The sequence below is a fragment of the Salvelinus fontinalis genome, chromosome 4 (genome assembly GCF_029448725.1).
Source record: "Salvelinus fontinalis isolate EN_2023a chromosome 4, ASM2944872v1, whole genome shotgun sequence".
Classification (NCBI taxonomy): Eukaryota; Metazoa; Chordata; class Actinopteri; order Salmoniformes; family Salmonidae; genus Salvelinus; species Salvelinus fontinalis.
Genome location: NC_074668.1, coordinates 20,445,743 through 20,462,463, shown reverse-complemented (window position 1 = coordinate 20,462,463; position 16,721 = coordinate 20,445,743). Strand labels below are relative to the sequence as shown.

The 16,721-nt window shown below is 42.8% G+C and overlaps 1 protein-coding gene across 1 annotated transcript in view; it reads right to left on the bottom strand.

Moving 5' to 3' along the window:
- ptgs1 (prostaglandin-endoperoxide synthase 1) overlaps nucleotides 1-7,662 on the bottom strand; it is a 47,055-nt gene extending 39,393 nt beyond the window's left edge. The window contains exons 1-2 of the mRNA XM_055919192.1: nucleotides 7,384-7,662; nucleotides 7,185-7,274 (exon numbers count right to left, since the gene is read on the bottom strand). Coding sequence (XP_055775167.1) covers nucleotides 7,185-7,274; nucleotides 7,384-7,390 — 97 coding nt within the window. The 5' untranslated portion in view covers nucleotides 7,391-7,662. The remainder of the gene's footprint in view (nucleotides 1-7,184; nucleotides 7,275-7,383) is intronic.
- Between the last annotated feature and the right edge of the window lie 9,059 nt (nucleotides 7,663-16,721).

Below are 16,721 nucleotides of genomic sequence, written 5' to 3'. Positions count from 1 at the left end.
GGTTCTCACGGACAAGATGACTTTTATCAATCCCCCGACCTCAACCAAATTGAGATGGTTAGGGATGATTCAGACCACAGAGTGAAGGAAAAGCAGCCAACAAGTGCTCAGCATATGTGGGAACTCCTTTATCTTCTCTAGGATAGGGGGCAGCATTTTCACGTTTGGATGAAAAGCATACCCACATTCAACTGCCAGCTACTCATCCCCAGAAGATATGTATATTGTTAGTAGATTTGGATAGAAAACACACTGAAGTTTCTAAAACTGTTTGAATCATGTCTGTGAGTATAACATAACTTATTTAGCAGGCGAAACCCAGAGGACAAACCATTCAGAGTATTTTTTTTTGAGGTCACTCTTTTCAATGGATTTTCATTGGGAATACAATTGCAGTTCCTACCGCTTCCACTGGATGTCAACAGACTTTAGAAATTAGTTGAAGGTTTTTCCTTTGTGTAATGAAGAAGTATGGCCATTTTGAATCAGGGTCACTTGAAGTGTCCTGTTAGATAGCATGCTTTCTGGTCACGCGCCTCTACAGATTGTTTTAATCCTGTATTGAACACATATCCGTCTTCAATATTATTGATTATTTACGTTAAAAAATACCGAAAGTTGTATTACAAAAGTAGTTTGAAATGTTTTGGCAAAGTTTACAGGTAACTTTTGAGATATTTTGTAGTCATGTTTCATGAGTTGGAGCCTCTCTTTGTTTACAATGGTGCTAACTCAGATAATAGCATTGTTTGCTTTCGCCGAAAAGCCTATTTGAATTCTGACATTTTGGCTGGATTCACAACCAGTGTAGCTTTAATTTGGTATGTTTCATGTGTGATTTAATGAAAGTTTGATTTTTATAGTATTTTATTTGAATTTGGCGGCTGCATTTTCTCTGGCTTTTGGCCAAGTGAGACAGTAGCGTCCCGCCTAAACTCAAATTTTTGGATATAAATATGAACTTTACCGAACAAAACATACATGTATTGTGTAACATGAAGTCCTATGAGTGTCATCTGATGAAGATCAAAGGTTAGTGATTAATTTGAACTCTATTTCTGCTTTTTGTTACTCCTCTCTTTGGCTGGAAAAATGGCTGTGCTTTTCTGTGGCTATGTACTGAGCTAACATAATCGCAAGGTGTGCTTTCGCTGTAAATCCTTTTTGAAATCAGACACTTTGGCTGGATTAACGAGAAGTTTATCTTTAAAATGGTGTATAATACTTGAATGTTTGAGGAATTTTTATTATGAGATTTCTGTTGTTTTGAATTTGGCGCCCTGCAATTTCACTGGCTGTTGGTTAGGTGGGACGCTACCGTCCCACATATCCCAGAGAAGTTAAGACTGTTGGAAGAGCATTCCAGGTGAAGCTGGTTGAGAGAAAACGCCAAGTGTGCAAAGAGTACAGGGTGGCTAGTTGAAGAATCTGAAATATAAAATATATTTTGATTTGTTTAGCACTTTTTTGGTTACTACATGATTCCATATGTGTTCTTTCATAGTTTTGAAGTCTTCACTACTATTCTACAATGTAGAAAATAGTTTTTTTTAAATAAGAAAACCCTTGAATGAGTAGGTGTTGCAGTTTGGATTTACGCATCCTGAAAATGAACGCTTAGACGGCAAAGGCTTTCTGTGGCAGAAAAATCTCTGTAGAACCATTCCCATCCCTTACAATGGGCAAAAATATAGGTTAATTTGTGTGCATATCTCAGCAAAAACACTGTTATTCCTCATACTTTTATTTCCCTTAGCCTAATTACGTCAGCAAATTCTGTATTTAAAATCTGATATGCCAACTTGTGTCTTTGTAAATAAATGTAATAAGCATTTATGGACAGTGATGAATTTAGGCTAAGTCATAAAATGAGAAATGCCCCTTGCCTTAAATATCCAGTTTTGACATTTTAGTATAGTGCACAAGCTGCTAGGCAAAAAAGGTAAGCATAACTGCAAAAGATCTTGCCTATGTAAGATGGCCGCAAATCAGCCTCAAACACCTTAAAATTGATATTCATTCGATTTTTCTTGAATTTGGGGTTAATTGTGTAGAAATCAAATGTCACACGAACATATTCAAACTCCCAGTATTTGGGGAAAAGTTCAGGGGTGGGAAGCCAACCCTCTTGGAGAGCTACAGGTAACTGACAAAATAAAGGAAACGCTTGAGAAAATAAGCGATAAAGCATATTGAAAGCAGGTGCTTCACACAGGTGTAGTTCCTGAGTAAATAAGCAATTAACAGCCCATCATGCTTAGGGTCATGTATAAAAATGCCCAGTATTTTGGCTACCATGGAAAAGAACTCAGTGACTTTGAATGAGGGGTCTCAAAGAAGCATAGGGAGTTTAAAGTGTATCTGTGTTTTTCCAAGTGTCCAAGCCATAGACTGTTCACTCTGCTACCCTCCGGCAAACAGTACCAGAGCATTGGCTCTCGGACCAACAGGCTCCGAGACAGCTTCTACACCCAAACAAAAAGACCGCTAAATAGCCATAAGACTGCTAAAATGGTTAATTAAATGGTTACACAGACTATCTGCACTGACCCTATGCACACTCACAGACTATATATATACACACACACACACACGCACACTCCCTCACACACAACACAAACACACTTTTGCACTCATCATATGCTTCTGCTACGCTGTTCTTTATTATCATCATCATCAATCCTGATACCTAGTCACTTTAACCTGCATTCATGTAGATACAGTACCTTCAACGAGTATACATACCGCCTTGACTTAATCCACATTTTGTTGTGTTAAAGCCTGAATTCAAAATGGACTAAATAAATAAAACAATCACCCATCTACACACAATACCCCATAATGACAAAGTGAAAACATGTTTAGAAATGTTGGCAAATGTATTGAAAATGAATTGCAGAAATATCTGAAGTACATACCGTACCAGTCAAAAGTTTGGACACACCTACACATTCAAGAGTTTCTTTACTTTTACCATTTTCTACATTGTAGATAAATAGTGAATACATCAAAACTATGAAATAACACATATGGAATCATGTAGAACCAAAAAAAGTGTTAAAACAGTTAAGAGGCAACTCCGGGATGCTGGCCTTCTAGACAGAGTTCCTCTGTCCAGTGTCTGTGTTCTTTTGCCCATCTTAATCTTTCATTTTTACTGGCCAGTCTGAGATATGGCTTTTTCTTTGCAACTCTGCCTAGAAGGCCAGCATCCCGGAGTCGCCTCTTCACTGTTGACGTTGAGACTTGTTTTGCGGGTACTATTTAATGAAGCTGCCAGTTGAGGACTTGTGAGGCGTGTGTTTCTCAAACTAGAAACTAATATACTTGTCCTCTTGCTCAGTTGTGCACCGGGGCCTCTCACTCCTCTTTCTATTCTGGTTAGAGCCATTTTGCACTGTTTTGTGAAGGGAGTAGTACACAGCGTTGTACGAGATCTTCAGTTTCTTGGCAATTTCTCGCATGGAATAGCCTTCATTTCTCAGAATAAGATTAGACTGATGAGTTTCCGAAGAAAGGTCTTTGTTTCTGGACATTTTGAGCCTGTAATTGAACCCACAAATGCTGATGCTCCAGATACTCAACTAGTCTAAAGAAGGCCAGTTATATTGCTTTTTTAAATCAGCACAACAGTTTTCAGCTATGCTAACATAATTGCAAAAGGGGATTCTAATGATCAATTAGCAAATCCAAGTTTATAATTTTAAAAGGCTAACACAACGTGCCATTGGAACATAGGAGTGATGGTTGCTGATAATGGGCCTTTGTACGCCTATGTAGATATTCCATAAAAAAATCTGCTGTTTCCAGCTACAATGGTAATTTACAACATTAACAATTTCTACACTGTATTTCTGATCAATTTGATGTTATTTTAAAAATGGACAAAAAAATAGCTTTTCTTTCAAAAACAAGGAAATTCCTAAGTGACCCCAAACTTGAGTGGTAGTGTATATATAAAAAATGTATTCAACTGCAGTCGCAAATACAATCAACCGCAATGATGAAACTGGCTCTCATGAGGACCGCCACAGGAAAGGAAGTCCCCAAGATACCTGCTGCAGAGGATAAGTTCATTAGAGTTACCAGTCTCAGAAATTGCAGCCTGAATAAATGCTTCACAGAGTTCAAGTAACAGACACATCAACACCAACTGTTCAGAGGAGACTGCGTGAATGAGGCCGTCATGGTTGAATTGCTGCAAAGAAACAACTAGTAAAGGACATCAATAAGAAGAAGAGACTTGCTTGGGCCAAGAAACGTGAGCAATGGACATTAAACCAGTGGAAATCTGTCCTTTAGTCTGATGAGTCCAAATTTGAGATTTTTGGTTCCAACCGCTGTCTTTCTGAGACGAACGGATAGGTAGGTAAACGGATGATCTCCACATTTGCGGTTCCCACCATGAAGCATAGAGGAGGTGGTGTGATGGTGTGGATGTGCTTTGCTGGTGACACTGTCAGTGACTTATTTAGAATTTAAGGCACACTTAACCACCATGGCTACCAAAGCCTTCTGCAGCAATACACCCTCCCATCTGGTTTGCACTTAGTGGGACTATCACTTGTTTTTCAACAGGACAATGACCCAAAACACACCTTGAGGCTGTGTAAGGGCTATTTGACCAAGAAGAGTGATGGAGTATTTCATCAGATGAACTGGCCTCCACAATGAACCCAATTGATATGGTTTTGGATGAATTGGACAGCATAGTGAAGGAAAAGCAGCCAACAAATGCTCAGCATGTGGGAACTCTGCTGGAGGTCATTTTGCAGGGCTCTGGCAGTGCTCCTCCTTGCACAAAGGCAGCGGTCCTGCTGCTGGGTTGTTGCCCTCCTACGGCCTCCTCCACGTCTCCTGATGTACTGGCCTGTCTCCTGGTAGCACCTCCATGCTCTGGACACTACGCTGACAGACACAGCAAACCTTCTTGCCACAGCTCGCATTGATGTGCCATCCTGGATGAGCTGCACTACCTGAGCCGCTTGTGTGGGTTGTAGACTCCGTCTCATGCTACCACTAGAGTGAAAGCACCGCCAGCATTCAAAAGTGACCAAAACATCAGCCAGGAAGCATAGGAACTGAGAAGTGGTCTGTGGTCACCACCTGCAAAACCACTCCTTTATTGGGGGTGTCTTGCTAATTGCCTCTAATTTCCACCTGTTGTCTATTCCATTTGCACAACAGCATGTGAAATGTATTGTCAATCAGTGTTGCTTCCTAAGTGGACAGTTTGATCACATAAGTGTGATTGACTTGGAGTTACATTGTGTTGTTTAAGTGTTCCCTTTATTTTTTTGAGCAGGGTATATATATATATACCAAACACTCAAACAGACTCCAACCTCTCCACAATGGCCAAGACCAGAGAGCTGTGTAAGGACATCCGGGATAAAATTGTAGACCTGCACAAGGCTGGGATGGGCTACAGGACAATAGGCAAGCAGCTTGGTGAGAAAGCAACAACTGTTGGTGCAATTATTAGAAAATGGAAGAAGTTCAAGATGACGGTCAATCACCCTCGGTCTGGGGCTCCATGCAAGATCTCACCTCGTGGGGCATCAATGATCATGAGGAAGATGAGGGATCAGCCCAGAACTACACGGCAGGACCTGGTCAATGACCTGAAGAGAGCTGGGACCACAGTCTCAAAGAAAACCATTAGTAACACACTACGCCGTCATGGATTAAAATCCTGCAGCGCACGCAAGGTCCCTCTGCTCAAGCCAGCGCATGTCCAGGCCCGTCTGAAGTTTGCCAATGACCATCTGGATGATCCAGAGGAGGAATGGGAGAAGGTCATGTGGTCTGATGAGACGACAATAGAGCTTTTTGGTCTAAACTCCACTCGCCGTGTTTGGAGGAAGAAGAAGGATGAGTACAACCCCAAGAACACCATCCCAACCGTGAAGCATGGAGGTGGAAACATCATTCTTTGGGGATGCTTTTCTGCAAAGGGGCCAGGACGACTGCACCGTATTGAGGGGAGGATGGATGGGGCCATGTATCGCGAGATCTTGGCCAACAACCTCCTTCCCTCAGTAAGAGCATTGAAGATGGGTCGTGGCTGGGTCTTCCAGCATGACAACGACCCGAAACACACAGCCAGGGCAACTAAGGAGTGGCTCCGTAAGAAGCATCTCAAGGTCCTGGAGTGGCCTAGCCAGTCTCCAGACCTGAACCCAATAGAAAATCTTTGGAGGGAGCTGAAAGTCCATATTGCCCAGCGACAGCCCCGAAACCTGAAGGATCTGGAGAAGGTCTGTATGGAGGAGTGGGTCAAAATCCCTGCTGCAGTGTGTGCAAACCTGGTCAAGAACTACAGGAAACGTATGATCTCTGTAATTGCAAACAAAGGTTTCTGTGCCAAATATTAAGTTCTGCTTTTCTGATGTATCAAATACTTATGTCATGCAATAAAATGCTAATTTACTACTTAAAAATCATACAATGTGATTTTCTGGATTTTTGTTTTAGATTCCGTCTCTCACAGTTGAAGTGTACCTATGATAAAAATTACAGACCTCTACATGCTTTGTAAGTAGGAAAACCGGCAAAATCAGCAGTGTATCAAATACTTGTGATGGAATTTCTCATGGAAGAATGGTGTTGAATTCCTCCAATAGAGTTCCAGACACTTGTAGAATCTATGCCAAGGCGCATTGAAGCTGTTCTGGCGACTCATGGTGGCCCAACACCTTATTAAGACACTATATTGGGGTTTCCTTTATTTTGGCAGTTACCTGTACCTCAAGGCAGGATTTGCAAAAGTCCTATTTTCAAGGGATAGTTTAATCCAAAATGAATGACATATTTACATGTTGTTTCTTAAAGTCAAGGAGAGACTGCAATTCGTACTATGGTTAGCCACTGCCACCAACCATTAATATCATATACAGTTAGCATACTCTAAATTCAATGGCCAAATAATCTGAAAGTAACTTAAACCAAGTCGTTGAGTTTTGAGTGTGTATATTTAAAATAAACCTTAATACATCTGACCAGTGCTTTAAAAAGGGCCTAAGGCTAAACCATGAGAAAACATGTAGATTTGCAGGAAATTAGCTTTAGAACAGATATTTTTTCCTGGGCCAGACCCCTGGAAAAAGGTTGGCACCCCTGGAAAACTTGGCACCCCTGAATAATACTATAGGTTATAATAATACAAGATATTATGCGCTTACCAACATTCGCAGAAGCGTCTTTGATCTCTTCCCCTGGACATGTTGGTAACCTTAGCAGCAGGATAAACGCCCATACGCACACGATGCACTCTAGAAACACAATTATCAAAGTTAATTAATTGAGAAACAACCTATAATAACCAGGGTTGGCGACTTTGATTAAATATGTTCGGGGGTGAATTAGTTGTAAGGAACTCACCTCTCATTGTAAGATTTAATGCATAAAACGCACCTTCAACGCGCGCGCTCTTCTCATTAAGGCAGTGCAACAAAACAAGTAGTTATTAGAGTTCTCTCATAAATAAACACCCATACCCGATACGAAGTATTTTCTGACAGGAACCTGTTTAGATACCATCTAAAAACTGACAAGTCCACACAGAATTACATACAGGACATTATGACTGCGAGAAAGTAGGAGCGAAACGAGCGGTGTAGCTCCCCATCTCCTGGTTCACTTCAGTATGCAGCCTACTCAACACCCAGATTGGCTAGTGTACAATGTAGTTTACTGGCTCCATCTATTGGTTATTATGAGGGCATTACAATCCAGGTGAAGATACTTTAAACTAGTTTGAATACTTGCTTTTCTTGCAATTGCAATATCCTTCAATTTTGCAAATTACTCACCCTGAAAATCATCATCATTGTAAGTGTAACCAGTATAGAGGTAAAATGGTTTTATATTGGATATTCAGTTCTCTCCTCAATAGCTATTGAACCAAACATGCCATTACTATGAACATAGTATATTCTGAATCAGGGGTGGATGGAGAAAAATCCACATGAGTTTTTATAAATAAAAAAAAACGATTTCAGATTTCAATCTTCAATAGCTCTTACACGAAGCGTTCCAAAGACTATGAAAATGACATATTCTGAATCAGGGGAGGATAGACAAAAACGTACAGAGTCATCATTTAGGATGTGGAGTTCCAGGTCCCAGTGGGAATTTACAATGCAGGAGGAAAAAAATAAGAATAATAAACAAACTTTAAAAAACATGAGGCGAGACTTGAACTTGCTTTTAGGCTACGTCCATTTGGTGCAGGCCTACATGTGTAACAGTTTAACTGTAGTCCGTCCCCTCGCCCCGACCCGGGCGCGAACCAGGGACCCTCTGCGCACATCAACAACGGTCGCCCACGAAGCATCGTTACCCATCGCTCCACAAAGGCCGCGGCCCTTGCAGAGCAAGGGGAACCACTAGCTACCCATTTCACATCCGTTACACATGCAACATGCTTCTGAGTATCCCGTCATCTGCAGTGGGGCACTTTACGGAAAGAAACCTTTTATTTTTCTTCTTCTGTGGGTTTTATGGCAGACTACACCCCCAAAAAGTGTATAGCCACTACAACTGGACAGGGTTAAAACATTTTTATTTAAAGAAAATCCTTATGTGATGGGGAAAACTAACTTCATCCACCCAAATAAAAACAAAAACAAAACTCCCACTTCTTCCTCCCTTCTAATCTTTGCATATGGCTCTAGCCCAATATTGGACTAAAGGAGCCTAATGTTACTCCTTAGTCCAAGGACCTTACTTGTTCTGTTTATAGTGTGAATTGGCTCTTGGAGCCAAAACAGCCAAATAATCCAATTAAACCTGATTCGATTCTCAATTGTAGTATGGTTCTAGAAACATAACCGGTTTTAACTCAGTTGCAGCCAACAGTATTTGTCAGACAGTGAAAACACATTTGTGGTGTCTGTGCTGACATGGTAAACATCTGTCGTTCTGCCCCTGAGCAAGGCAGTTAACCCACTGTTCCCCCGGCGCCGAAGACGTGGATGTCGATTAAGGCAGCCCTCCGCACCTCTCTGATTCAGAGGGGTTGGGTTAAATGGGGAAGACACATTTCAGTTGAATGCATTTAGTTGTACAAATGACTAGGTATCCCCCTTTCAATTTCTTCCGTTTACAAACAGATGTTCGGAGATGCAGATAGCTAATTAGCACAGGTAGTCGACTCTGTCTTCAATCTGTTTTCCGTAAACAAGCGCTGTAACATGGAAATATGGTCGTGTGGGAACACTAACCCTATAAAGGTGTGTATCAATTTAACCTTTTTTAATGATTTCTCGCAAATATAAAAGATACAGTCGTTATGCTTCCAAACCGCAAAGCGGTGTGTGTTGCTGTTCAGAAGCTTTGCGGCTCTTAACAAAACTCCCCCCTACAGAAGACACCTTCATACAATGACTCTTATGTGTAATGTAATGAAACTGAGAGTCATGATCAAGGGCTAGTACGTCCCGCGACAATACTCCACGCAATTCCTTCAACGAGAAGTCTTTCAGTCCCAGGAATCGCTCCAACGCCTCCACAATGATATCTATTTTCCTGGACTTCCTGTCAGTGCCATTTATCACCATAGCTATAAAGACCACAAAGTACACCTTCTTAACCTGTAAAATATCTGGGTCTTGCTGGTGAAAGGCAACCCCTGCAGCCTGCAGTGAAGGCCTATCCACCACTAGGGCTGTTATGGTGACCTTATTGCCAAACCTGCGGTCACAAGTCATGAAGGTGACCTTATTGCCAAACCTGCGGTCACAAGTCATGAAGGCAGTCAAATTCCATGTGACCGTTTAGCCATGGTAATTAGGCTTCTCCAAGCTCTGATGCTGCTGATGGTCATTAATAGCCTACCAAACTTTCGAACTGCCTGGTACTCAGCACTCTATTGTCCCTCTAAACACTCTGACATCAATGCAAATGTGATCGAAAATCTAATCAAACACTCCATGAGAGCCCATGAGCTATTGCTGCGCAACATTTCTATAGGTTATGCAATTGCATGAGAAAAAAACAAAGCGATCATCTTTCTATATGCTAGGCTTACTATATTTATTTCTCAACTTTCCTAATATTAAGCACATTGCTTCTCTTTAAAACAGGAGTATAGCCTAACTGGCTGACATGAAAATCAACCACGGGAAAAGTGTCTCCATTTAAGTGCATAGATGACATGTATTTTTTTCCGCTGCCACTGTTTTGAGACAGGTGCATGATAAGGGTCCATTCTAAATCAAAACAAATTTCCCACATATATTATTTAGTATATGTAAAGACAAGATTAAATCAAGAATAGTCTGCTGGGTGACAATACTAGCCTATCACTTTTGAATGATGTATTATCACTTGTGAATGATGCCCAGCGTAAGGCAAGAAACAATGGCTTTTTTTGTGACTTTTTCTAATCATAGTCTCACACCTCATGTAGCCTAGCCCATAGGCCTATATGTTTTGATAACGTTTGTATCACAACTAAAGTGGCCAAATAACTTCTTAAAATGAAACACATGAATCCGCTTTACAAGGGGTGTAGAGCCTAACTGGCATACATAAGCAGCGCGTGAGTTTCAAGTTTGGGGAAGATAATTTTCTCCATAAAAATGCACCTTTATAATAAAAGCATTACATGCATAATCACATTTGCGGTCACTTTTGATTAAGGTGTTTTCCTGCTAATGGAACATTCGCACTTATAGCCTACTGCCCTGTGCACATTGCTGCGCTTATAATGTGAAGAAGAGTTTATCAACATTTTAAGCTAAACGTTCTGATCTGTTGTGTCAGCTTCATTGCGTAAAAAAGTTTTTGGGATGCTAGTGGTTGTATTAATTTGGGATCTATGGCATCCTACAACTGTTCATGACTATGTTTGGAATATTTATTTATTGCACAGAATAGGACAACTTTTGTAATATGGGGGATAGTAGATTGACATAGGCTAGTACTTTTGCTGTTCGTTAGGCCTACTCATCTTGTTGGCTGATGAAAAGTAAATGTGGACAGTTCTTCCAAATTCTTCAATACACACCTCGGATTTGGATAATGACACACGCAGTGGCTTTCCTGATTTGTCTGTCTTCACTTGTAGCCTGTGAGAAAGACCTGATCACGTGATGGAGAGCCATGTGAGTGAGATGTGCTTCAGAGCACGCAGGATTATCAAGTGCTTGTCAAATTGTGAATGAGAGACTGATGAAGTTTAAACAGCCTATGCAAAAAACAAAGCAGAGTTCATGCCTTTCATGGAACTTTTTTTAAATCATCATTAGAGTCGCATCATGCACCTTATAATGTATTCAAAATCAAAACATACAGCTCAACATTTGTAGAACAACTAAAGTTACATTAATAACTCTAAATGAAGCATATAGGAGTACCTCAACACAGAATTGCAGCATGTGCGCACTCCCTCAAATCGTTTGGAGAAAATATCCTTTGTATTTTATTCAGCTTTGTTCAATTGTATTATTCATACTATGAAATAATAATAACGCTATGGGAATTCTAAACAAATCTTGTCCGCTAAATGAACTAGTGTAGCCCATAGCCATAGTCACTAAGATGGTGCCGGAGGAGATGGCCGCCGTTTTACGGTCTCCTAACCAATTGTGCTATCATGTGGGGGGTTTTCGCGATATTTGTAAATTATTTTGTACATAATGTTTCAGAAAAGAGCTTCTGGATATCAGGACACCCCACAGGGCAGACATCCCAATTATTTGCAAAAGGAAGCGACGCAGAGGACAATGAGCCGGATGCCTCGTCTGGACCCGCAGAAGGCGAGTAGGAAAGCTGCCGTTACCGTCAATATTACTCGCCAACATGCAACCACTGGACAATAAACTAAACGAGGTACGATCACGAATATCCTACCAACGGGACATCAAAAACTGTAATATCCTATGTTTCACGGAATCGTGGCTGAATGACGACATGGATATTCAGCTAGCGAGATATACGCTGCACCAGCAGGATAGAACAGCACACTCTGGTAAGACGAGGGGGGGCGGTCTGTGCATATTTGTAAACAACAGCTGGTGGACAAAATCTAAGGAAGTCTAGATTTTGCTCACCTGAAGTAGAGCATATTGTGATAAATTGCAGGCCACACTACTTGCCTAGAGAGTTCTCAGCTATACTTTTCGTGGCTGTTTATTTACCACCACAAACAGATGCTGGCACTAAGACAGCACTCAGTCAGCTGTATAAGGAAATAAGCAAACAGGAAACACCTCACTCAGAGGCGGTGCTCCTAGTGGCCAGAGAATTTAATGCAGGGAAACTTAAATCAGTTCTACCAAATCTCTATCAACATGTTAAATGTGCAACAAGAGGGAAAAAAGTTCTAGATCACCTTTACTCCACACACAGAGACGCGTACAAAGCTCTCCCTCGCCCTCCATTTGGTAAATCCGACAACAACTCTATCCTCCTGATTCCTGCTTACAAGCAAAAATTAAAGCAGGAAGCACCAGTGACTCGGTCTATAAAAAATGGTCAGATGAAGCAGATGCTAAACTACAGGACTGTTTTGCCATCACAGACTGGAACATGTTCCGGGATTCTTCCGATGACATTGAGAAATAAACCACATCAGTCACTGGCTTTATCAATACGTGCATTGAGGACGTCGTCCCCACATTGACTGTACGCACATACCCCAACCGAGAAGCCATGGATTACAGGCAAATTTCACACTGAGCTAAAGGGTAGTGCTGCCGCTTTCAAGGTGCGGGACTCTAACCCGGAAGCTTACAAGAAATCCCGCTATGCCCTGCGACGAACCATCAAACAGGCAAAGCGTCAATACAGGGCTAAGATTGAAACATACTACACTGGCTCCGACACTCGTCGGATGTGGCAGGGCTTGCAAACTATTACAGACTACAAAGGGAAGCACATCCGGGAGCTGCCCAGTGACACGAGCCTACCAGACGAGCTGAATCACTTCTATGCTCGCTTCGAGGCAAGCAACACTGAGGCATGCATGAGAGCATCAGCTGTTCCGGACGACTGTGTGATCGCTCTCTCCGTAGCCGACATGAGTAAGACCTTTAAACAGGTCAACATACACAAGGCTGCGGGGCCAGACGGATTACCAGGACATGTGCTCCGGGCATGTGCTGACCAACTGGCAGGTGTCATCACTGACGTTTTCAACATGTCACTCAAGTCATAGCCAGCAGCATACCACCCTGCATACCATTACTGGCTTGCTTCTGAAGCTAAGCAGGGTTGGTCCTGGTCAGGCCCTGGATGGGAGACCAGATGCTGCTGGAAGTGGTGTTGGAGGGCCAGTAGGAGGCACTCTTTCCTCTGGTCTAAAAAATATCCCAATGCCCCAGGGCAGTGATTGGGGACACTGCCCTGTGTAGGGTGCCGTCTTTCGGATGGGACGTTAATTGGGTGTCCTGACTCTCTGAGGTCATTAAAGATCCCATGGCACTTATCGTAAGAGTAGGGGTGTTAACCCCGGTGTCCTGGCTAAATTCCCAATCTGGCCCTCAAACCATCATGGTCACCTAATAATCCCCAGTTTACAATTGGCTCATTCATCCCCCTCCTCTCCCCTGTAACTATTCCCCAGGTCGTTGCTGTAAATGAGAACGTGTTCTCAGTCAACTTACCTGGTAAAATAACGGTAAAAAAAAGAAAAAAAATAGACTGTTCTTTCTACTACCGCATGGCAAGCGGTACCGGAGTGCCATGTTTAGGTACAAAAGGCTTCTTAATAATTTCTACCCGCCAATCCATAAGACTGCTGAACAGCTTATCAAACGGCTACTCGGACTATTTGCATTGAACCCCCCCCCGCTACTGCTTCTCACTGTTTATTACGTATGCATAGTCACTTTACCCCTACCTACATGTACATATTACCTCAATTCCCTAAACTAACCTGTACCCCTGCACATTGACTCGGTACCGGCATCCCCTGTATATAGCCTCGTTATTGTTATTTCATTGTTGCTCTTTAATTTTTTTACTTTACTTTATTTTGTAAATATTTCCTATCTCTTATTTTTACACACAATACCCCATAATGACAAAATGCTAGATTCCTTATTTGATCATTTTAATGGGTGCAGAACATGTCAGTTCATGCTGCAAGAGCCCTGATAGGTTGGAGGACATCCTCCAGAAGTTGTCATAATTACTGTGTATGTCTAAGGAAAGGGGTGAGAACCATGAACCTCCTATGTTTTGTAATGAAGTCAATGTACCCAGAGGAGGATAGAAACTACCTGTCCTCTGGCTACACCATGGTGCTACCTTACGGAGTGCTGTTGAGGCTACTGTGGTCCTTTATTGCAAAACAGTGTGTTTAATCAATTATTTGGTCACGTGAATATATTTAGAATAGTTTTTATCTAAAAATGATACATTTTTTGTTTCATTGTTTTTATTTTTATTAAATTCACTGAGGATGTTCCTCCCCTTCCTCCTCTGAGGAGCCTCCACTGACACAATCTGTACACAAACCATTCACATGCTTGCCAACCAGAGATAATGATGAGTTTAATGTACAATGTCCTAGTTTCAACTGAACAAACAGCACCTCTTCCTTCCTAATCGGACCTTTGAATCTTGTTCCACAGACCTTTCTTTGGAGGGCATATAAATGTTGGCCCTTGGGCTCGCTGTCTCAACCCTTCTGCCACACATCTATCATAATGGCTCTAATTTTACATTTTGCCTCACCTATACCCAGGGAAGCAATAATTTAAATCTAGTTTGAAAGCCCTTTTGGCTACCTGATCTACTTTCATTACCGCCCACTCCCGAGTGGGCTCAGACCCAGCAGAATCGCACTTCTACACCCAGTTTCTCCATAATAGTAGGTCACTCCTATTAGATTTGCCAGATGATAAACTATTCAATACAGACAGGGAATCTGAGCATACTACAATTCTGACAGGTTGAACATCCTCCACCCACTGGAGGGCAACTACTATCGCCAACAGTTCAACAGAGTAAACTTAAAGTTCATCTGTTAGTCTTTGATATATCTCCACATCAAATTCAGGAATGTAAACTCCTGCTCCTGTGCGACCACTATCTGGGTCTTTGGAGCCATCTGTAAAAAATGATAAAAGCTTCTACCAGTGTAATTGTTAACCAGTACCATAGAGATAGATAAATGACTCATCTTTATATCTGTGCCATTATAGCGCCTGTGACAGCAGGGCATTACATTTACATTTACATTTAAGTCATTTAGCAGACGCTCTTATCCAGAGCGACTTACAAATTGGTGCATTCACCTTGTGACATCCAGTGGAACAGCCACTTTACAATAGTGCATCTAAATCTTTTAAGGGGGGGGGGGGGGGGGTCTGAAGGATTGCTTTATCCTATCCTAGGTATTCCTTAAAGAAGTGGGGTTTCAGGTGTCTCCGGAAGGTGGTGATTGACTCCGCTGTCCTGGCGTCGTGAGGGAGTTTGTTCCACCATTGGGGTGCCAGAGCAGCGAACAGTTTTGACTGGGCTGAGCGGGAACTGTACTTCCTCAGTGGTAGGGAGGCGAGCAGGCCAGAGGTGGATGAACGCAGTGCCCTTGTTTGGGTGTAGGGCCTGATCAGAGCCTGAAGGTACTGAGGTGCCGTTCCCCTCACAGCTCCGTAGGCAAGCACCATGGTCTTGTAGCGGATGCGAGCTTCAACTGGAAGCCAGTGGAGAGAGCGGAGGAGTGGGGTGACGTGAGAGAACTTGGGAAGGTTGAACACCAGACGGGCTGCGGCGTTCTGGATGAGTTGTAGGGGTTTAATGGCACAGGCAGGGAGCCCAGCCAACAGCGAGTTGCAGTAATCCAGACGGGAGATGACAAGTGCCTGGATTAGGACCTGCGCCGCTTCCTGTGTGAGGCAGGGTCGTACTCTGCGGATGTTGTAGAGCATGAACCTACAGGAACGGGCCACCGCCTTGATGTTAGTTGAGAACGACAGGGTGTTGTCCAGAATCACGCCAAGGTTCTTAGCGCTCTGGGAGGAGGACACAATGGAGTTGTCAACCGTGATGGCGAGATCATGGAACGGGCAGTCCTTCCCCGGGAGGAAGAGCAGCTCCGTCTTGCCGAGGTTCAGCTTGAGGTGGTGATCCGTCATCCACACTGATATGTCTGCCAGACATGCAGAGATGCGATTCGCCACCTGGTCATCAGAAGGGGGAAAGGAGAAGATTAATTGTGTGTCGTCTGCATAGCAATGATAGGAGAGACCATGTGAGGTTATGACAGAGCCAAGTGACTTGGTGTATAGCGAGAATAGGAGAGGGCCTAGAACAGAGCCCTGGGGGACACCAGTGGTGAGAGCGCGTGGTGAGGAGACAGATTCTCGCCACGCCACCTGGTAGGAGCGACCTGTCAGATAGGACGCAATCCATGCGTGGGCCGCGCCGGAGATGCCCAACTCGGAGAGGGTGGAGAGGAGGATCTGATGGTTCACAGTATCGAAGGCAGCCGATAGGTCTAGAAGGATGAGAGCAGAGGAGAGAGAGTTAGCTTTAGCAGTGCGGAGCGCCTCCGTGATACAGAGAAGAGCAGTCTCAGTTGAATGACTAGTCTTGAAACCTGACTGATTTGGATCAAGAAGGTCATTCTGAGAGAGATAGCAGGAGAGCTGGCCAAGGACGGCACGTTCAAGAGTTTTGGAGAGAAAAGAAAGAAGGGATACTGGTCTGTAGTTGTTGACATCGGAGGGGTCGAGTGTAGGTTTTTTCAGAAGGGGTGCAACTCT